General features: G+C 40.6%; 1 protein-coding gene across 7 annotated transcripts in view; it reads right to left on the bottom strand.

The window, feature by feature from the left end:
- The window catches only part of CANX (calnexin), a 46,645-nt gene that overhangs the window by 18,739 nt on the left and 4,454 nt on the right, over positions 1 to 23,452 (bottom strand). For 4 of the 7 annotated variants that reach the window (XM_066344409.1, XM_066344410.1, XM_066344404.1 and 1 more), the window contains 5 exons: positions 4,302 to 4,478; positions 3,220 to 3,293; positions 2,303 to 2,361; positions 1,691 to 1,832; positions 854 to 935 (listed from right to left, as the gene is read on the bottom strand). In XM_066344409.1, the coding sequence (XP_066200506.1) occupies positions 854 to 935; positions 1,691 to 1,832; positions 2,303 to 2,361; positions 3,220 to 3,293; positions 4,302 to 4,478 (534 nt within the window). Of the gene's footprint in view, positions 1 to 853; positions 936 to 1,690; positions 1,833 to 2,302; positions 2,362 to 3,219; positions 3,294 to 4,301; positions 4,479 to 15,123; positions 15,267 to 23,004; positions 23,153 to 23,452 lie in introns of those variants that run through there. The other 3 variants (XM_066344407.1, XM_066344405.1, XM_066344408.1) reach the window with 3 other exon arrangements.

Raw genomic sequence — 23,452 nt, 5'->3', positions numbered from 1 at the left:
TGTGTTTTGGTCGTTCGACCCCCGCCAGGGTCGCGACCCACAGGTTGAGAACCGCTGACCTAGAGGGTACTTTGATAACTGAAATTAAGCCAGACAGAGAAAGATGTATATGATTTCACTCACATGTAACTTCTAAAAAACAAAAAAGAAAAAAAAACAGACTCATGGATACAAAGAACAGACTGATGGTTATCAGAGGGGAAGGGGGAGTGGGGAGATAGGTGAAAAAGGTGAAGGGATTAAGAGGTACAAAGGGGTAGTTACAAAATAGTCATGGGGATGCAAAACAGCATAGGGAGTAGAGTTGATAACATTTCAATAACTATAAATGGCATCAGGTGGATACTATACTTATTGGGGGATTCACTTTGTAAATTATATAAACAGCTAATCACTATACTACACACCTGAAAACTAGTAAAATAATACTGAATGTCAACTGTAATTGAAGAAGAAAAGATGAGCTAATTAGTTTATGAGGTTTGTATAGATACCAATGAAAAGGATTAAAGAAATTATCAGGAAACGACATGAGGACATTATGGAAGTGCTTTAAAAAACAGACTCAATGAAAAAAAAAATGCATGTACACTATCTAGGATAGTGGCTACTTTCATTAAATAAGTTTACTACAACTAAAAGTTACGCAGAACAGAACAGGTATAAGACAGAAGTTTTAATATTCACATTTCAAATAAAAAGCACAGAAATGTTATTAATATTCCCAACCTTCCAAAATATTGCAACAGTAGGTGAGGCCTTTATTTTTACAGATCTTATAAAATTTTCTTTCCTTTTCTCTAAGGTACTTGAAAGCTAATTATCGGTAGCCACATAAATAGAAAACACCTACCAGGTTGAGTTCTGGGCTTTTGGAAAGCAGTTTCACATAGGCACCACCACATTCTATTCCATTTTGGAAATTAACCTCATACCTAATTTCAGAGAGAAAAGCAGAAAACCACCATATGGCATTTTGAAAAATCAAATTTCTCATTTATTACTACCCTTTTCTCCATCTTGGTCTCACATTTTATCTTAGGTTGTACATTTATCCTTAGGAAGAATTCCAGCTTTTACTGCTTCTGAATGGCTTCCCAATCTCCACCCAAAAAATAAGTAAAAAGAATAAGTTTAGTGATTCCTAGTAAATACTCTTTGAAAAAGCTAGAAGTTCATTTATTATCAAGAGAAAGAATAGCTATTTTCTTTTAAAGTAATTTATTGGTTAACCCTGGCCAGATAGCTTGGCTGGTTAGAGCATTGCTCCAATACATAAAGGTTGCAGATTAGATCCCCAAGTCAGGGTACGTACAAGAATAGATATTTCTGTCTCACTCTCTCTCTCTAATATCAATAAAATTTAAAATGTGTGTGTGTGTATAAAAATATATTAAATAAATAAAATAACTTATTGGAGGCCCTGACTGGGTGGCTCAGCTGGCTGGAGTATCATCCCTATAAGCCAGGGTTGTAGGCTCAATCCCCAGTCAGCGCACAAAACAATAAATAAATAAATAAATTTTATTGGGCAGGAAAATAATATTTGATTACAGGATGCTTCAATACGTTCAAAAATCCCTACTGTAACAGTAATTCTCATAATTTTTTTATGTAGAGTAATAGTTTTACAGTGTCTTCTCAGATCACTTTTCCTAGAAAGCATCTATGAAAGAACTGTTTCACTTACTGAACAATGAGAGGCTTGGTATCAAATAGGAAGGGCTTGTTCAATTTAGCAGAGATGGCATGATGCTTGGCCCGAGACATCAATACAAGTCCTTTGTCACCTGGAAGCTTTGTTTCCTTCATTTCATCAACCTCCCATTTTCCTATGAGATACACAAAAAAGTTCCATTCTTTAACATATATCTTTGAAGGTCCTTTAAAAATTAGCAAACAAAGTCTAAATTGTGCAAGTCTATTAATACCGACATATTTTAACATAGTTCATTTACCTATGAAAGCTGGTCAATTAATATTATACGCACATACATTTGATGAATATTAGGATATAATTTTTAAAAAAACTTGTAACATTAATTTTACCAATGCTTAAAAAAAGACCTTCCATTTCCAACACACAACAACATAGATGATGAATTATGTTTCCATTTTATGGTATAAAACAAACAGGTCTAACCCTATAAAATAAAATGGAACACATGAAGATAGCAAAACTACGGAAAACAAATTTTAAATGCATATACATATTCCTTTTAAACTAATTTTAAGAAATATCATGGAAATAACACTTCAAACCTCAGTCTATTATATATATTTAAATCAAATGAACTCTCACCATCATATTTGGCAATTTCATCATCAGTGTCATCTTTCTTGGCTTTGGATAAAATCCACCTGTAATGAAGACAAATCCCTAAATTAAGGGCCAAATGATAGTTGACCTGTGAAAGGAAATAATGTAAATACTAATAAAAGTAGGAAATGTCCAACTCTTCTTAGCCTACTTAACCATTCTACTGTCACATAAGTAGTGATAACATATTGTACTCAATTCACAAATATGTAAGAAAAAGTACCAAATCCATAAAATAATTCCACATTTTTTTTAGACTTGCGAGTAAAAATTCCTCTTAAAGAACAAAATATAGGACGGGAGAGAGAAATGTAAGTGAGAACCACAGAGACACACAATCTATAAACTTTATACAACATGAGGGTGGCCTGACCAGAGGGTGGTGCAGTGGATAGAGCGTCGGACTGGGATGTGGAGGACCCAGGTTTAAGACCCCAAGGTCGCCAGCTTGAGCACAGTCTCATCTGGTTTGAGCAAAGCTCACCAGCTTGGACCCAAGGTCGCTGGCTTGAGCAAGGGGTTACTCAGTCTGCTGAGGCCCAGGGTTAAGGCACATATGAGAAAGCAAATCAATGAACTAAGGTGTTGCAACGAAAAACTGAGGATTGATGCTCTCATCTCTCTCTGTTCCTGTCTGTCTGTCCCTATCTGTCCCGCTCTGTCCCGCTCTCTGACTCTCTGTCTCTGTAAAGAAAAACAAACAAAAACAAAAAGAAAACATTAGGGTGGTCAATTCTTGCAGACTGGTATGCAATTTCTGGCAGACTGACACCCATCCGCAAACGGGGGGTTGAAAATCACTGCTCTAAAAGACCTTTTCCTAAATCGGCGTGAACTAGAGATATAAACTCCTATTTATATATTTAACTCTAAGATTTTTTTCCCTAAGAAAAACTTACCCTGACAGAGTTCCTCTGTCAAAGGAATCAGCAAAATACACTTCCCCTGTTGGAACTGGAGCTTCATAGGTTACCTGTGTCAAATTAAAAAAAAAAAAGAATTAAGAATTGAAATTGTCACTTTACCAGATGGTGGTGCAGTGGATACAGCATCAATCTGGAATGCTGAGGACGCAGGTTCAAAATCCCAAGGTCTAGGCGGGAGCATGCGATCATAGATATGACCCCATGGTTGCTGGCCTGAGCCCAAAGGTTGCTAGCTTGAAGCCTCAGTTCGCTGGCTTAAGCAAGGGGTCACTGGTTCTGCTGTTGCCCTCCCCCCCATCAAGGCACATATGAGAAAGCAATCAATGAACAACTAAGATGCTGCAACAAAGAATTGATGCTTCTCATCTCTCTCCCTGTCTGTCAGTCCCAGTCTTTCTCTGTCTTGCAAAATAAATAATGAAATTGTCACCAACATTTCTTTCTTGGTAGGATTTATTCTCTTGGTTTGCTTTCAATTACCACAAAACTTTCCTTACTGGCCCTTGAATTCAATTCATATAATCTATCTTTGGCTGCCAGAGAGATCAGTAAGTATTTTAGCAGATTAGCTTTCCCTTTGAAAAGTATCCAAATTTACCTTCATCCTCTGATTATCTCAAGAGGTAAAACAGGCCCTGGCAGGTTGGCTCAGCGGTAGAGCGTTGGCCTGGCGTGCAGGAGTCCCGGGTTCGATTCCCGGCCAGGGCACACAGGAGAAGCGCCCATCTGCTTCTCCACCCCTCCCCATCTCCTTCCTCTCTGTCTCTCTCTTCTCCTCCCGCAGCCAAGGCTCCATTGGAGCAAAGATGGCCCGGGAACTGAGGACAGCTCTGTGGCCTCTGCCTCAGGTGCTAGAATGGCTCTGGATGCAACAGAGTGACACCCCAGAGGGGCAGAGCATCGCCCCCTGGTGGGCATGCCAGGTGGATCCCGGTCGGGCGCATGCGGGAGTCTGTCTGACTGCCTCCCCGTTTCCAGCTTTGGAAAAATGAAAAACAAAAAACAAAAAAAAACAAAAAGAGGTAAAACAAACAGATTCAAAGACCACTTCAAACCTTTGGAGATGGAGGAGTGCTGATTTCTGGTTTCGGTTTTGAGTCTTCTACCTCTTCAATGACATCATCAAGGTCATCCTCAATATCAATCACATCATCGTCATGGCCCTCATGAGCTTGAATGACAGCAGTTCCAAGAACCAGTAGCACACATAGCAACCACTTCTCTTCCATCATCTACATATAAAGAATACACAAAGTTAAATGTTTTGGCTCCTTTTAAAAATTTTGTAAAGACCACTAACTCCTCTCATATAAAATTAAGGCTTTCACTGTGGTGGCACAATGGGAAAAACATCATCCTGAAATGCTGAGGTTGCGAATTCAAAACCCTCACCTTGCCCAGTCAAAGTAACTATGACAAGCAACCAATGAACAGCTTAGTGAAGCAGCTACTTCTCATGCAACCCCTTTCTCCTCTCTCTATAAAATCAATAAATAAAATCTTAAAAAAATAGCCTGACAGGTGGTGGTGCAATGGATAGAGCATCGACCTGGTATTCTGAGGACCCAGGTTTCGACTCCAGCTTGAGCACATGGTGGGATCACAGATGTGACCCCATGGTTGCTGGCTTGAGCAAGGGGTCACTGGCTCGGCTGCAGGCCCCCGGTAACGGCATGTATGAGAAAGCAATCAATGAACTAAAAGTGCTGTAACTACGATTTGATGCTTTTCATCTCTCTCCCCTTCCTCTCTGTTCCCGTCTGTACGCCCATCCTCTTGCTAGGGTAAAAACAAATTAAATTAAGGCTTTCAAATCAGAACTAAAAAGAACTTTATTGTGAATAATACAAATTACAGATAGAGAATGGAAGCCCAGAGTTAAGGGCTTTCCTAAAAAATTATCTAGGTTAAAAGATTAAATTTCAAGAAAATTTCAAAATAAAACTCAAACATAAACAATTGACCTAAAAAAAATAAAAACACAAAAATCAGTAGTCCTTATATCATGTTGACTACACAGAGCTAGAATGTCCAAATACAATTTGAAATTAAGCTATTTATAAAAAGCTTGACAAATAACAAAAACAACCCTTTTCACATATTAATTTATAAGTACAGTGTACTTATTAAAACATTACAATGAAATGATAACAAAGGAACTAACTTGTCTCTTACTAAATTCTTTTTCTTTCTTGTGACACAGACAGAGGGACAGACAGACAAAAAGGGAGAGAGATGAGAACCATCAAGTCTTTGTTGTGGCACCTTAGTTCATTGATTGCTTTCTCATATGTGCCTTGAACGGGGCCATGGCAGACTTCAGTAAATGTATTTCTCTCCCACCACCATTTCCCCAGCATTGCACAATCTATAAGAGAAGTGTGCAAGTATTCATCTGTTACTTTCACATTATTCATAGGGTTGTTTAAGGTATGAGAAACTTTGCCAAACCATGACAAATCGGTTCTTACAGATGTGCACTTGTAAGCCTTAGCCACTGCTGGCTTTACATATGCCATTTTAACAACTGAAATTTGCCAATACTCCAAAGAAAACACTGCAGTAATAGGTCTTGTTCCAAGAATACGGTTAAGCCATCTTAAATTTTCCAAGTGTTATTAGAGACCTGTCCACACACAATGGAAGACTGTACTTTCAGGTGATCTAATTCTCTGCTTTATTACTGAAAATCTGACATTACGAAGAAAAAAAATCCCCCATCATTTCATTCCTCCTACCCAAACTCCTTATATCAAATAGACCAGGAGAAAACATTTGCAAAATACATATCTGATAAAATATATATCTGATAACAGGCTGGTTTCCAAAATATACAAAAAAACTCAAACTAAACAATAAGAAAACAAACCACCCCATTAAAAAAATTAGCAAAACAGCTTGACCTGTGGTGGTGCAGTGGACCAAGTGCCAACCTGGAATGCTGAGGTCAGCAGTTCGAAACTTCATCCAGTCAAGACACATACCAGAAGCAACTACTAATTGATGCTTCCTGCTCCTCCCTTCTTTCTCTCTCTCCTCTCTCTAAAATAAGATCTTTTTAAAAAATAAAAAATAATGGGCAAAATATCTGAACAGATAACACACCGAAGTTATTTAGAGATAACACCAAGCCTAGACTCAAACAGTTCTACAAACAACACACCCAAACACACAGATATAATGAGAAGACAGAGAAGTGCAATCCAAATGAAACCACAAGAGAAACCTCCAGGAAATGAATTGAGTGATATGGAAATAACAAAACTTCCAGATGCAGAGTTTAAAATAATGATTGTTAGGATGCTTAGGGATCTTAGAACAACACTGGATGGTCATAAAAACACCTAAATAAATAGCAAGTATAAAAAAGGACATTGAAATATTAAAAAAGAAATCAGTTGGAGATGACAAATACAATGTCAGAAATGAAGACCACAATGGAAAGAATTAAAAACAGGATGGATGAAGCTGAGGATTGAATCAGCGAGTTGGAGGACAAGTTGAAAGAAGGCATGGAAGCAGAGCAGAAAAAAGAGACTCAAAAAGTCTGAGGAAACTCTAAGAGAGCTCTGTGACAACATGAAGAGAAATAACATTTGCATCATAAGGATTCCTGAAGAAGAAGAGAAAGAACAAGGGATAGAAACTTTATTCAATCAAATCATAGCTGAAAACTTCCCTAAATTGATACAGGGAAGGGTCTCACAAGTTCAAGAAGCACAGAGAACTCCATTAAAGAGAAACCCAAAGAGACCTACACCAAGACACATCATAATTAAAATACTAAAGTTAAGCGATAAAGAGAAAATATTAAAAGCTGATAGAGTAAAAAAGGCTATCACCTACAAAGGAGCCCCCATAAGGATGACATCCGACTTCTAACAGAGACACTTGAGGCCAGAAGGGAATGGCAAAAAATATTCAAAGTAATGCATTACAAGAACCTACGATCAAGACTACTTTATCCAGCAAGGCTATCATTTAAAATTGAAGGAGAAATAAAAAGCTTCCCAGACAAAAAAAGAACTCAAGGAATTCATTACAACCAAACCAATGCCGCAGGAAATGTTAAGGGGCCTGTTGTTAACAGATCAAAGTGGGAAAAGAATGTAGGAATACAGCTTTAAAGAATAAAATGGCAATAAACAACTACATATCAATAACTTTAAATTTAAATGGATTAAATGATCCAATCAAAAGACATAGAGTAGCTGCATGGATAAGAAAACAGGACCCGTAAATAAGCTGTCTACAAGAGACACACCTTAAAACAAAAGATGCATGCCCTGGCCGGTTGGCTCAGTGGTAGAGCGTCGGCCTGGCATCCAGGAGTCTTGGGTTCGATTCCTGACCAGGCCACACAGGAGAAGCGCCCATCGGCTTCTCCACCCCTCCCCCTCTCCCCCTCTCCTTCCTCTCTGTCTCTCTCTTCCCCTGAAGCCGAGGCTCCACTGGAGCAAAGTTGGCCTGGGTGCTGGGGACAGCTCCATGATCACTGCCTCAGGCGCTAGAATGGCTCTGGTCACAACAGAGCATCGCGCCCTGGTGGGCATGCCGGGTGGATCCCGGTAGGGCGCATGTGGGAGTCTGTCTGCCTCCCCGTTTCCAACTTCAGAAAAATACAAAAACAAACAAACAAAGCAAAAAAACCCCAAAAGATGCACATAGACCGAAGGTAAAAGGATGGAAAAAAAAATATTTCATACAAATGGAAATGAAAAATAAAGCTGAAGTAGCAATACTTATATATAAGCAATACTTATATCAGACAGCAATACTTATATCAGACTTTAAAACAAAGGCTATAGTAAGAGATAAAGAAGGTCACTACATAATGATAAAGGGAGCAATCCAATAGGAAGATATAACCATTATACATTATAAATATCTACGTCCCTAATATAGGAGCACCTAAATATATAAAGCAGACTTTGAAGGATATAAAGGGCGAGATCAACAGCAATACTATAATAGTAGGGGATTTCAATACCCTACTAACGTCACTAAATAGATACTCAAGAAAGAAAATTAACAAAGAAACAGACTTAAAGGACACATTAGATCAACTGGATTTAACAGATATCTTCAGAACCTTTCACCCTAAAAGCAGCAGAATATACATTCTTTTCAAGTGCTCATGGTACATTCTTTAGGATAGACCACATGTTAGGACACAAAAGCAGTCTCAACAAATTTAAGAATATTGAAATCATATCAAGCAAAAATTCTCTGATCACAATGGCATGAAATTAGAAATCAACCACAAAAGAAAAACTCAAAAATTCTCAAACACATGGAAACTATATAAATGGCAGGTTGTTAAATAATGAATGGATTAACAATGTGATCAAAAAATAAAAAAATTCCTAGAAACGAATGATAATGAGCATACAACAACTCAAAATTTATGGGACACAGCAAAAGCAGTACTGAGAGGGAACTTCATAGCACTACAAACATACTTTAAGAAACTAGGAAAAGCTCAAATAAACAATTTAACCCTGCATCGAAAAGAACTAGAAAAAGAACAGCAAGTAAAAGCCCAATGTAGTAGAAGGAAGAAAATAATAAAGATCAGAGCGGAAATAAATGACATAGAAGCTAAAGAAACAATACAGAGGATCCATGAAATCAAGAGCTGGTTCTTTGAAAAGGTAAACAAGATCGATGAACCTTTAACTAGACTCACCAAGAAAAAAAGAGAGAGGACTCAAATAAAATTGGAAACGAGAGTGGAGAAATAACAACTGACACACCAGAAATACAAAATATTGTAAGAAAATACTATGAAGAACTGTATGCCAAAAAACTAGACAACCTAGATGAAATGGACAAATTCCTTGAAACACACAATCTTCCAAAAATGAATCTGGAAGAATCAGAAAACCTAAACACACCGAGTATAACAAATGAGATCGAAACAGTTATCAAAAAACTTCCGAAAAAAAAAGTTCTGGGCCTGATGGCTTCACAAGTGAATTCTACCAAATATTCAAAGAAGAACTAACTCCTATCCTTAAGCTATTTCAAAAAATTCAAGAGGAAGGAAGACTTCCAAGCTCCTTTTATGAAGCCAGCATAATTCTGATTCCAAAACCAGGCAAAAACAACACAAAGAAAGAAAATTATAGGCCAATATCCCCTAATGAATATAGATGCTAAAATCCTCAACAAAATATTAGGCAACCGGATCCAGCAATATATGGAAAAAATCATACAACATGATCAAGTGGGATTTATTCTGGGGAGGCAAGGCTGGTACAATACTCACAAATCAACCAATGTGATGCATCACTTAAACAAAAGGAAGGAGAAAAACCACATGATAATTTCAATAGATGCAGAAAAAGCATTTGATAAAATCCAGCACCCATTCATGATCAAAACTCTCAGCAAAGTGGGAATACAGGGAACATACCTCAACATGATAAAGGCCATCTATCACAAACCCACAGCCAACATCATACTCACTGGGCAAAAATTAAATGCAATCCCCTTAAGATCAGAAACAAGGCAGGGGTGCCCCCTTTCACCACTCTTATTCAACATAGTTCTGGAAGTCCTAGCCACAGCAATCAGACAAGAAGAAGAAATAAAAGGCATTCAAGTTGGAAAAGAAGAAGTAAAACTATCATTATTTGCAGATGATATGATATTGTATATAGAAAACCCTAAATTCTCAGTCAAAAAACTACTGGACCTGATAAATGAATTCAACAAGGTGGTAGGATATAAAATTAATACTCAGAAATCAGAGGCATTTTTATACACCAACAGTGAACTGTCATAAAGAGAAATTAAGGAAACAATCCCCTTCACTATTGCAACCAAAAAAAATAAAGTACTTAGGAGTAAATTTAACCAAGGAAAATAAAGACTTGTACTTGGAAAATTATAAAACATTGATGACATCAAGGAAGACACAAACTAAGTGGAAGCATATACTGTGCTCATGGTTAGGAAGAATAAACATCATTAAAATGTCTATATTACCCAAAGCAATTTATAAATTCAATGCAATACCAATTAAAATACCAATGACATACTTCAAAGATATAGAACACATATTCCAAAAATTTATATGGAACCAAAAAAGAACACGAATAGCCTCAGCAATCTTGAAAAGGAAGAATAAAGCATGAGGTATCACACTTCCTCATATCAAGTTATACTACAAGGCCATTGTACTCAAAACAGCCTGGTACTGGCATAAGAACAGGCATATAGGCCCTGGCCGGTTGGCTCAGTGGTAGAGCGTCGGCCTGGCGCGCGGAAGTCCCGGGTTCGATTCCCGGCCAGGGAACACAGGAGAGGCGCCCATCTGCTTCTCCACCCCTCCCCCTCTCCTTCCTCTCTGTCTCTCTCTTCCCCTCCCGCAGCCAAGGCTCCATTGGAGCAAAAGATGGCCCGGGCACTGGGGATGGCTCCTTGGCCTCTGTCGCAGGCGCTAGAGTAGCTCTGGTTGCGACAGAGCAACGCCTCGATGGGCAGAGCATCGCCTCCTGGTGGGCATGCTGGGTGGATCCTGGTCCGGCGCATGCAGGAGTCTGTCTGACTGCCTCCCCGTTTCCAGCTTCAGAAAAAAACACCAAAAAACCCAAAAAAAAACCACCAAAAAAAAAAGCACCTTTAAAAAAAAAAAAAGAACAGGCATATAGATCAATGGAACAGAACAGAGAACCCAGAAATAAACCCACAGCTTTATGGAAAACTGATATTTGACAAAGGAGGTAAGAGCATACAATGGAGTCAAGACAGCCTCTTTAATAAATGGTGTTGGGAAAATTGGACATCTACCTGCAAAAAAAATGAAACTAGCCTAACCTGTGGTGGCACAGTGGATAAAGCGTCAACCCGGAATGCTGAGGTCGCCGGTTCAAAACCCTGGGCTTCCCTGGTGAAAGCACATATGGGAGTTGAAGCTTCCTGCTCCGCTCTTTCTCTCTCTCTCTCCTCTCTAAAATGAATAGTCTTAAAAAAAAAATGAAACTAGACCACCAACTTACACCATTCACAAAAATAAACTCAAAATGGATAGAAGACTTAAATGCAAGCCACGAAACCATAAGCATCTTAGAAGAAAACATAGGCAGTAAGCTCTCCGACATCTCTCGCAGCAATGTATTTGCCAATTTATCTCCACGGGCAAGTGAAATAAAAGACAGGATAAACAAATGGGGCTATATCAAACTAAAAAGCTTCTGCACAGCTAAAGACAGTAAGAACAGAATAAAAAGACAAACTACACAATGGGAGAACATATTCTACAATACGTCTGATAAGGGGTTAATAACCAAAATTTATAAAGAACTTGTAAAACTCAACACCAGGAAGACAAACAATTCAATCAAAAAATGGACAAAAGTAATGTCTTCTTCTCCAAAGAGGACATACAGATGGCCAATAGGCAGATGAAAAAATGCTCAACATCACTAATCATTAGGGAAATGCTAATTAAAACCACAATGAGATATCACCTCACACCAGTAAGAATGGCACTCATTAACAAAACACAGAATAAGTGCTGGCGAGAATGTGGAGAAAAGGAAACCCTCCTGCACTGATGGTGGGAATGCAGACTGGTGCAGCCTCTGTGGAAAACAGTATGGAGATCCCTCAAAAAATTAAAAATCGAACTGCCTTTTGACCCAGCTATCCCACTTTTAGGAATATACCCCAAGAACACCATAGCACTGCTCCCAAAGGAGAAATGCACCCCCATGTTTATGGCAGCATTGTTCACAATAGCAAAGATCTGGAAACAGCCCAAGTGTCCATCAGTGGGCAAGTGGATTAAAAAGCTTTGGTACATATATACAATGGAATACTACTCAGCCATAAGAAATGACGACATCGGATCATTTACAATAACATGGATGGACCTTGATAATATTATATGGAGTGAAATAAGTAAATCAGAAAAAACTAAGTACTATATGATTCCATACATAGATGGGACATAAAAATGAGACTCAAAAGACATGGACAAGCCTGACCTGTGGTGGCGCAGTGGATAAAGCGTCGACCTGGAAATGCTGAGGTCGCTGGTTCGAAACCCTGGGCTTGCCTGGTCAAGGCACATATGGGAGTTGATGCTTCCAGCTCCTCCCTCCCTCCTCTCTCTCTCTCTGTCTCTCCCTCTCCTCTCTAAAATGAATTAAAAATAAATAAAAAAAAAGACATGGACAAGACTGTGGTGGTTGGGGGTGGGGAGGGGGACAAAAAAACCCAGATAGAAGGTAAGGAAGACAATTTGACTTTGGGTGAGGGGTAGCAACATAATCAAATGTCAAAATAATCTGGAGATGTTTTCTCTGAACATATGTACCCTGAATTATCAATGTCACCCCATTAAAATTTTTAAAAAAGAAAGAAAAAGTATAAAACAACAAAAAACTCCCATCCATTAGCTTGTCCTTATCTGTGTCTGATGACGAATCACTGTCTTCAATAGTATGTGCAAAAACAAGCACAAGAAGCGGGAAATGTAAGTAAAATATCTACAAAAAACAGTTATTTAGATGGGAAACAAATATACAAACGATGGCAAATGAATATATATATATAAATTGCCATTCCATAATTGCACATTAAAACAATGAAATAACCACCATACACTTGTTAAAATGGCTAAAATAACCCAAAACTGGCAAGGATGTGAAGCAAGAGAAACTCTCATTTCATTGCTGGTGAAAACACAAAGTAGTTCAATCACTCTGGAAAATAGTTTGGCAATTTCTTACAAAGCTAAACATAAGTCTTACTTATATGATTTGGCAATCATGCTCCTAGATACTTACCCAACTGGTCTGAAAGTTTACAAATGCACAAATACCTGTGTGTAAATGTTTATAGCAACTTTATCTATAAGCACCCAAAACTTAAAGAAAGCCAAATGTTTTTCAATAGGTCAATGAATAAACTAGAATGTCCACACAATGAAATATTGTTCAGCAATTAAAAGAATCAAGCAATAAAGTCACAAAAAGACTCAGATACATCTTTTTTTTTTTTTTAAAGCGAGAGAGACAGAGAGGGACAGACAGGCAGAAAGAGAGAAAGACAAATATCAATTCTTTGTTGTGGCACCTTAGTTATTCATTGATTGCTTTCTCACATCTACCTTGACCAAGGGGCTCCAGCAGAGCGAGTGACCCCTTGCTCAAGCCACTGACCCCGCTTTCCTGCATTCAAGCTGGTGAGCCCGCGCTCAAGCCAGTGACCTCAGGGTTTCGAACCTGGTTCCTCTGATTCCCAGTCTGATGCTCTATCCACTGCGCCACTACTGGTCAGGCTTTTTTTTTTTCTTTTATTTTGAGAAGAGGGGAGATAGTGAGATAGACTCCCACATGTGCCCCAACCCGGATCCCAGCAACTCTCATCTGGGGCCTATGCTCGAATCAACGAGGCTATCCTTGGCTCCTGGGGAAAACACTGGAACCGCTTGAGCCACTGGCTGGGACAGGGGAAGAGAGAGAGAAGGGGGAGAGGGAGGGGGAGAGAAGCAGATGGTCACTTTTCATGTGTGCCCTGACTGGGGATTGAACCATGCCTGAATGCTAGACCAACACTCTGTCCACTGAGCCAACCGGTCAGGGGCAAGATAAATCTTAAATGCATATTGCCAAGTGAAAGAAGCCAGTCTGAAAAGGCAACATGTTGTATAATTTCAATTATATGACATTATGAAAAAAGGCAAACTATATACACTAAAAAGATCAGTGGTGGCCCTGGCCGGTTGGCTCAGCAGTAGAGCGTCGGCCTGGCATGCGGGGGACCCGGGTTCGATTCCCAGCCAGGGCACATAGGAGAAGCGCCCATTTGCTTCTCCACCCCCCCCCCCTCCTTCCTCTCGGTCTCTCTCTTCCCCTCCCGCAGCCAAGGCTCCATTGGAGCAAAGATGGCCCGGGCGCTGGGGATGGCTCCTTGGCCTCTGCCCCAGGCGCTAGAGTGGCTCTGGTCGCAGCAGAGCGACGCCCCAGAGGGGCAGAGCATCGCCCCTGGTGGGCGTGCCGGGTGGATCCCAGTCGGGCGCATGCAGGAGTCTGTCTGACTGTCTCTCCCCGTTTCCAGCTTCAGAAGAAAAAAAAAAAGATCAGTGGTTACCAGAGGTTTGTGGGCGTGGGGAGTCAGGTTGAATAGGTAAGCACAGTGGAAACTACCGTATGCTATATATAATTATGAATACATGACACTATGCATCTGTCAAATGAAACCCATAAAACTGTACAGCACAAAGAGCAAACCTTAATGTAAGAAAAAAATTATAAATTATCTAGGAGGCTGAGTGATCCAAGAATAGCATGTAGGCGATAACCAAACAATCTAATATATTATAGATATATGAAAGAACTTCATTCAACACAGTGAAGGGAAAAGACTCTGAGTGAAATCACTTTGGGAGTGAGTGCAGTTTGTAAAAACTAGACTATACAAAAGCACTTTACTTTTAAATTGTTTCTCACAGGTGTGCAGATTAACAATCCCCATGCCACCATACATGTACATTAGAATTGAACAATGAAATAAAGGGATGGTAGCTGGTGGAAGCCACTGTAATACTGGCTATGGGAATTTATAGATAAGCAAGGGAGAGAGGCCAGAATACTCCACACAGTAACACGCAATAGTTGGAGACATTAGCATGATCTCATGTTTAACTTAACAGAGATTACATACAAGAACATCTATAGATATGTGCATACATACCACTTAATCTACACATATATATTTTCTTGTTCTGTCAGCTGAGAGGTCCTACAAGAAACTACACATCAGTAGCAATAAATATACCTAGTATCATCACCAATAAAATGAAATAGCTCCTTGAAGAAATGACTGGTGCTAGTATTAGAGCAAAAAATATACAAGGCAAACCTGGAGGCCTGACATGTGGTGGCACACTGAATAAAATGTCGACCTGGAACGCTGAAGTCACCAGTTTGAAACTCTGGGCTTGCCTGGTCAAGGAACACACGGGAGTTGATGCTTCCTGCTCCTCCCCCTCCTTCTTTCTCTCTCTAAAATGAATCATCAAGTCTTAAATTTTAGAAAAAACAAGACAAAGCTGGAGCATTATGTAATGCCAGAAAGGAAAGAATTGGTCAAAAGAGTAAATAAAAATGACAAAACACCCACAATGGCCCTGGCCGGTTGGCTCAGCGGTAGAGCGTCGGCCTGGCGTGCGGGGGACCCGGGTTCGATTCCCGGCCAGGGCATATAGGAGAAGCGCCCATTTGCTTCTCCACCCCCCACCCCCTCCTTCCTCTCTGTCTCTCTCTTCCCTTCCCGCAGCCAAGGCTCCACTGGAGCAAAAGATGGCCCGGGCACTGGGGATGGCTCCTTGGCCTCTGCCCCAGGCGCTAGAGTGGCTCTGGTCGCGGCAGAGCAACGCCCCGGATGGGCAGAGCGTCGCCCCTGGTGGGCGTGCCGGGTGGATCCTGGTCGGGCGCATGCGGGAGTCTGTCTGACTGTCTCTCCCCGTTTCCAGCTTCGGAAAAATTAAAATAAACAACAACAACAAAAAAACATCCACAATGATGGGAGTTGTATAAAAGGAACACAAGAGTTCCCAAAGGCCACATAGTGACTTCCTTCCAAACAGGCCAGATGGGACAGAAAGAAGAGAAAAACTGATAAACTTTATAGTGGAGAAATCTGGCAAACACACCTCAGCCAGGAGATAAAGGTCATCATCAACAGCGATAGGTACCATTGATATTATGTGCTTTTGACAAAATGTGATGAAAACAGTACTTTAATTTCTGTAGTCTTCCTTCCAAAAATCCATATCCCTAGGTCTAATCATGAGAAAAACATCAACTAAGTCCCAATAGAGGAACATTCTACAAGATAACCTGACTAGCAGTTCGCAAAAATGGCAGTCATCAAAAACAAGGAGAGCCTAAAAAACTTTTGCAGACATGACTAAATAAATGTAATGTGGATCCTGGGGGAAATAAAGGGACAGTGGGTAAAAACAAAGGAAATCTGAATTAAATATAGACTTTAGTTAATAATTACTTATCAACATTGGTTCATTAATTGCAATAAATGTACTACACTAATATAAGTTGTTAATAATAGGGGAAACTGGGTGTAGATTTAGATTACCTGGGAATCCTCTGTAGTACCTTTGTAATTTTTCTGTACATTTAAAGCTGTTCTAGGCCCTGGCTGGTTTGCCCAGTGGATAGAACATCAGCCCAGTGTGCAGATCCTGGGTTCAATCCCCTAGTTAGGGCACCCATGAGATGCAACCATCTGCTTCTCTTCCCCTCCCACAGCCAGCGGCCCGAATGCTTTGAGCATTGGCCTAAGGCACTGAGGATAGCTCAGCTGATTCAAGCATCTACCCTAGACAGGGGTTGCCAGGTGGATCCCGGTCAGGGCTTCTGTGGAAGTCTGTCTCACTATCTCCCCTCCTCTCACTCAAAACAAACAAACAAACAAACAAACAAAAACACACTAAAGAAAAAAGTCTAAAAACTAGTTTATAATAGAAAGGGTAAAAAAGAATGTTCCACTATTATGCCTCAACTGGCTGATTGCCCTGACCCATGCCAAAAAATCCTGGGGTTGAAATATAGTACGCTTGTTGAAAAGTAGTCTAACTCTCCTTTTTGAGAAGAAATGGAGGTCCAGAGACTGACTTGAAGAAAATAATTAGTGGTCCTGGCAGGTTGGTTCAGTGGTAGAGCGTCGGTCTGACGTGGAAGTCCTGGCTTTGATTCCCAGTCAGGGCACACAGAGGAGCGCCCATCAGCTTCTCCACCCTTCCCCTTCTCACTTCTCTTTCTCTCTCTCTCTCTTCCTCCCCTCCTGCAGCCATGAGTCAATTGGTGCAAGTTGGCCTGGGTGCTGAGGATGGCTCCATGGCCTCTGCCTCAGTCGCTAAAAAATGGCTCAGGTTGCAGCTGTGCAAACAGCCTCATATAGGCAGAGCATCATCCCCTGGTGGGATTCCCAGGTGGATCCCCGTTGGGGCACATGCGGGAGTCTGTCTGTCCCTGCCTCCCCTTCTCTCACTTAAAAAAAAAAAAAATTAGTTATTAGCCAAATCAGGATCAGAAGTCAGTGTTCCTATTTCCCATTACAAAGTATACTGCTTTGCTAATTCTATACTGCTTTTGTCTTAAGGAGAAAAAAGATTTTCCATATATTTTAATGCTCAAGAGGATTTCTTAAGTTTGTCCTTTTTATCAATAAGTCTTAATTTGTCATTACATTTACAGAATCATAAGCACAGACTATACTTCTGTTGCCACCCACTGTTTCTAAAGTTATCAATAGGAAACATATAACAAGTAACTCAACAGTAAAGCAATAATGCTTTTAAGAAACAAACAGCATACTACTTCCCCTAAGCCACAAAGTAAATGGTCCCTATATTAAGATGCTCATAAATAAAGAAGTAACTTTTTTTGTTGTTGTTTATATTTTTCTGAAGTTAGAAGCAGGAAGGCAGTCAGACAGATTTCCACATGCGTCCAACTGGGATCCACCCGGCATGCCCACCAGGGGATGATGCTCTGCCCATCTGGGGGGTTGCGCCATTGTGGTCAGAGCCATTGTAGTGCCTGAGGCAGAGGCTATGGAGCCATCCTCAGTGCCTGGGCCAACTTTGCTCCAATGGAGCATTGGCTGCCAGAGGGGAAGAGAGAGACAGAGAGGAAGGAGAGGGGTAGGGGTGGAGAAGTAGATGGGCGCTTCTCCTGTGTGCCCTGTTCGACTGGGAATCGAACCCAAGACTTCTACATGCTGGCTGACGCTCTTCTGCTGAGCCAACCGGCCAGGGCCAAGAAACAACTTTTAAACTGATTAGCACTTTCCTGTATTAAGAAACATGTACCATATTTCCTCTCCCTTCTACTTAAGAGTCCATGCTTATAAAATGTATTAGCTTCTCTAAGGGTAAGGTTTCTTTTCTTTTCTGCTTGAAAGCCATTATTTTCTTGAAGCACTTCAGCGTCTGGTTTCTTTTAGGGAGCCATTCTTTTTCTTTCTCTCATTCAAAGATTACTACCTTAAACCCTAAAACAGAGCCTTTTTGAACTAGGTTGCAAATGCTGGGTGGATGTAGAACTCATAACTAGGCAACTCAGTACTATAACTCTCTCACAGAGGGCTCATTTATTTTATTTTATTTTTTATTTTTTTAAATTTTATTTATTCATTTTTAGAGAAGAGAGAGAGACAGAGAGAGAGAGAAGGGGGGAGGAGCTGGAAGCATCAACTCCCATATGTGCCTTGACCAGGCAAGCCCAGGGTTTCGAACCGGTGACCTCAGCATTTCCAGGTCGACGCTTTATCCACTGCGCCACCACAGGTCAGGCCTCATTTATTTTATTTTTAAAGACTTTATTGACTTTTTAGAGAGGAAAGAGGGAGAGAAGGGGAGAGAGGGAGATACGAAAGGTGAGAGGGAGAGAGAGAAGGCAGGGGGAAAAGCAGGAAGCATTAACTTGTAGTAGTTGCCTCTCTTTACCAGGCAAGCCTGGGGTTTCAAACCAGCAACCTCAGCATTCCAGGTCGACGCTTTCTTTATCCATTACGCCAACGCAGGTCAGACCAAGTAAGCTCATTTAAATTCCTGTTTTAACCAAATCACAAATTACTGAACGACAGGCATGGACCTCCAGGAAACCCAGCAATTAAAAATAAAACCCGGCCTGACCTGTGGTGGCACAGTGGATAAAAGCGTCGACCTGGAAATGCTGAGGTCGCCGGTTCGAAACCCTGGGCTTGCCTGGTCAAGGCACATATGGGAGTTGATGCTTCCAGCTCCTCCCCCCCTTCTCTCTCTCTCCCTTTCCTCTCTAAAATGAATAAATAAATAAATAAATAAATAAAATAAAATAAATAAAAAATAAAACCCACCCTGCCCAGTAGCTCAGCTGGTTAGAGCAGGGGTCCTCAAACTTTTTACACAGGCGGCCAGTTCACTGTCCCTCAGACCGTTGGAGGGCCGGACTATAAAAAAAACTATGAACCAGGGATCCCCAAACTTTTTACACAGGGGACCAGTTCACTGTCCCTCAGACCGTTGGAGGGCCAGACTTTAAAAAAAACTATGAACAAATCCTTATGCACACTCCACATATCTTATTTTAAAGTAAAAAAACAAAACGGGGCCTGACCTGTGGTGGCGCAGTGGATAAAGCATCGACCTGGAAATGCTGAGGTCCCCGGTTCAAAACCCTGGGCTTGCCTGGTCAAGGCACATATGGGAGTTGATGCTTCCAGCTCCTCCCCCCTTCTCTCTCTCTGTTTCTCTCTCTCTCTCCTCTCTAAAAATGAATAAATAAAATTAAAAAAAAACACACAAAACAAAACGGGAACAAATACAATATTTAAAATAAAGAACAAGTAAATTTAAATCAACAAACTGACCAGTATTTCAATGGGAACTATGGGCCTGCTTTTGGCTAATGAGATGGTCAATGTCTGGTTCCATATTTGTCACTGCTAGCCATAACATGTGATATGACGCGCTTCCGGAACCGTGACGCGTGAGTCCCGCATCTCACTGACCACCAATGAAAGAGGTGCTGCTTCCGGAAGTGCAGCGGGTGCCGGATAAATGACCTTAGGGGGCTGCATGCGGCCGCGGGCCGTAGTTTGGGGACCCCTGGGTTAGAGAATCATTCTAATAGCCAAGGTTGAGAGCTCAATTCCTGGTCAGGGCACATACAAGAATCAAAACAAATGAATGCATAAATAAATGTAAAAACAAATTGATCGATCTCTCTCCCTCTCTAAAAATCAATAAATTTTTTAAAAATTAGAAAAAAAGAATGACAATGACAGCACCAACCCAATTTTAAAAATAAATAAAAATCAAAACCAAGCATACAGGCCCTGGCCGGTTGGCTCAGTGGTAGAGCGTCGGCCTGGCGTGCAGGGGTCCTGGGTTCGATTTCCGGCCAGGGCGCACAGGAGAAGCGCCCATCTGCTTCTCCACCCCTCCCCCTCTCCTTCCTCTCTGTCTCTCTTCCCCTCCAGCAGCCGAGGCTCCATTGGAGCAAAGATGGCCCCGGTGCTGGGGATAGCTCCTTGGCCTCTGTCCCAGGCGCTAGAGTGGCTCTGGTCGCAAGAGCCACGCCCCGGAGGGGCAGAGCGTCACCCCCTGGTGGGCGTGCTGGGTGGATCCCAGGTCGGGCGCATGCGGGAGTCTGTCTGACTATCTCTCCCAAGCATACATACAGCCTCACCAGGCAGTGGTACAGTGGCTATAAAACATTGGCCTGGGACGCTGAGGACCCAGGTTCAAAACCCTGCAGTCACCAGCTTGAGTGTGGGATCACAGATATGACCCCATGGTCGCTGGCCTAAGGTCACTGGTCAGCTGGAGCCCCCCAGTCAAGGCACATATGAGAAGCTAGCAATGCCCTACGCAATACAACTATGAGCTGATGCCTCTCATCTCTCTCTCTTTCTATCTGTCTCTCTCTAAAACAAAAAACAAAAATAAGTAAGCACATAACAATTACACAGATGTTGAATTATAATTTTGTACACCTGAAAATTATGTTATTAATCAATGTTATCCCAATAAATTTAATTTTAAAAAACCGTATTTGAATAAAACATGGCCATTAGTTAATATTTCAATATTGGTTCATTAACTGTAAGAAATGGATCATAATGTAAGATGTTAATAGAGGAAATGGAATGTTATGGGAGTATATGGGAATTCTATGTACCATCATCACAATTTTTCTGCAAATTTAAAACTCTCCCAAAATAAAAAAAACTTTTTAATGTGTTAAAAAAATCACAAACATGAAAATCTTTAAACATCAGTAAGTCTACTAAGGTGAACAACTTTTTCAAAAATGCCTTTAAGACATAAGCAAACTAAGTTTTGTGTGATTCTGTCTTATGATATCCCTTACGTTAGCAAAGACTAAATCAATAAAATCAGCACTATGGGGCCAATACTGTATGGTCCAAGTTCTGACTGCGACTGATCTAGAACTTGACCTAAAAATAAAACTGGACAATATCTAGGTTCTAGAGAAATTAACAGTCTGCACATCCTTCAAATGTTCATCCATTAGGCCCTGGCCGGTTGGCTCAGTGGTAGAGCGTCGGCCTGGCGTGCAGGGGTCCTGGGTTCGATTTCCGGCCAGGGCGCACAGGAGAAGTGCCCATCTGCTTCTCCACCCCTCCCCCTCTCCTTCCTCTCTGTCTCTCTCTTCCCCTCTTGCAGCCAAGGCTCCATTGTAGCAAGGTTGGCCCAGGCGCTGAGGATGGCTCTGTGGCCTCTGCCTCAGGCGCTAGAATGGCTCTGGTTGCAGCAGAGCAATGCCCCAGATGGGCAGAGCATCGCCCCCTGGTGGGAATGCCGGGTGGATCTTGGTCGGGCGCATGCGGGAGTCTGTCTGCCTGCCTCCGTTTCCAGCTTCAGAAAAATACAAAAAGGGAAAAGAAAAAAAAAAAAAAGTTAACCCATTAATCTCTCAACTGAGTCTTTTCTTTTTCTCTGACCAGGCTTTTGACAAAAGCTGGTGGCAAAGTTTAAGACTTTTCTGGCAGTCATAAGTCCAAACTGTGAGAATTATGCTACAAACGAGTAATAGGAAAAAATGCATCTGATGACCCATCAGATAGCCTGGCATGTATTAGACACTAAATGAATGCTGACAGTTCAATTCAATGTCATAAATGCCAACTAGAAATCAATCATTTAAAAAAATTTGTATCTAACCTTCAAGAGTTCAATTTATATAAAGTATACATAAAGTCTGGAAACTAATTTTTTTTTATAGATTAAAGGTGACCCTGGGGAGAAGGGAGTATAAAGAGGGACAAATATATGGTGACAGAAAATGATGACTTTGGGTGATGAGCACACAACACTATCAACAGTTCACACACTATAGAGATGTTTAGCTGAAACCTACATATTCTTATTGACCAATGTCATCCTATTAATTTCTAAATAAAAAAATAACAATAGGGGGAAAAAGTTGACCTTGATAACATTGTGTATCCTTGGCCAGGTTTATTTATGGTTTTTTTTGTTTGTTTTTTAAGGCGAGAGGAGGGGAGATAGTGAGGCAGACTCCTGCATGCGCCCCAACCAGGATTCACCCAGCAATCCTGTCTGGGGCTGATGCTTGAGTACCGAGCTATTTTTAGTGCCTGAGGCTGACATGCTCGGACCAACTGAGCTATCCTCAGTGCCCACAGCCAATGCTCAAACCAATCAATTGGCCATGTTTTTAGACGTTATAAATATGCTTCATTATTAGTGCTATAAATCAAGTTTTTGAGGATTTTTTTTGTTATCAAAATAAACTTGTAATCTATTTTTTGTCAATCTAACTTGCCAAAAAACACACATAAGTTTGGTAGTTCTACTTAAGATTCTTGCTGGTATTTTCCTTCTATAAAAAACCATGCCCTGTGCCTGACCTGTGGTGGCACAGTGGATAAAGTGTTGACCTGGAATGCTGAGGTCGCCAGTTCAAAACCCTGGGATTACCTGGTCAAGGCACATATGGGAGTTGATGCTTCCTGCTCCTCCCCTCTTTCTCTCTCTCTCCTCTCTAAAACGAATAAATAGTCTTAAAAAAAAAAACCATGCCCTTCCCCCCAAAATGCCAATAAAATAAACATTTTAAAAATGAATTAGTGACATAAGTAAAACTGCACAAACTATGCTCTCAGCATACAATCTAAAAATGTCCATATTATTTTACTATACATATTTAATGATGTGCATGAGACTCTGAACACAAAATACCGTACCTAACAGAAACACACATTCTGCATCAAATTTTAGCAAATTCAGACAACTATTTAGATCAATTTCCAAAATAGATAAACACTGAAGAAATATTTGCCACCTTTTAAAGGCAAAAACTTTTCTTCAATAAAGGTTCCTTATTGAAGAGACCTATGAAATAAAAAGAATTTGATTAAAACAAGATCTTTAAAACAAATGAAGGCTCAAATTTAAATTTTTATATTTTATAACTTCAAGTTGTCTTCTTTTATGTGTTTTCATAAGAGATATTGGTATATGGTTTTCTCGTAAAGTCTCTGTCTGGCTTTGGTATCAGGGTAATACTGGCCTCATAGAATGAGTGGGAAGTGTTCTATTTTTGTGAAGAATTTGTGAAGAAGTGTTTTCTTCCCTGAGTATTTGGTAGAATCACCAGTGAAGCCAACTGGTTCTGGGCTTTTCATTGTGGGG

Source organism: Saccopteryx leptura, chromosome 6 (assembly GCF_036850995.1).
Source record: "Saccopteryx leptura isolate mSacLep1 chromosome 6, mSacLep1_pri_phased_curated, whole genome shotgun sequence".
NCBI lineage: Eukaryota > Metazoa > Chordata > Mammalia > Chiroptera > Emballonuridae > Saccopteryx > Saccopteryx leptura.
Note: the sequence above shows the minus strand (reverse complement) of the source record. Positions and strands in the feature narration are given on the sequence as shown.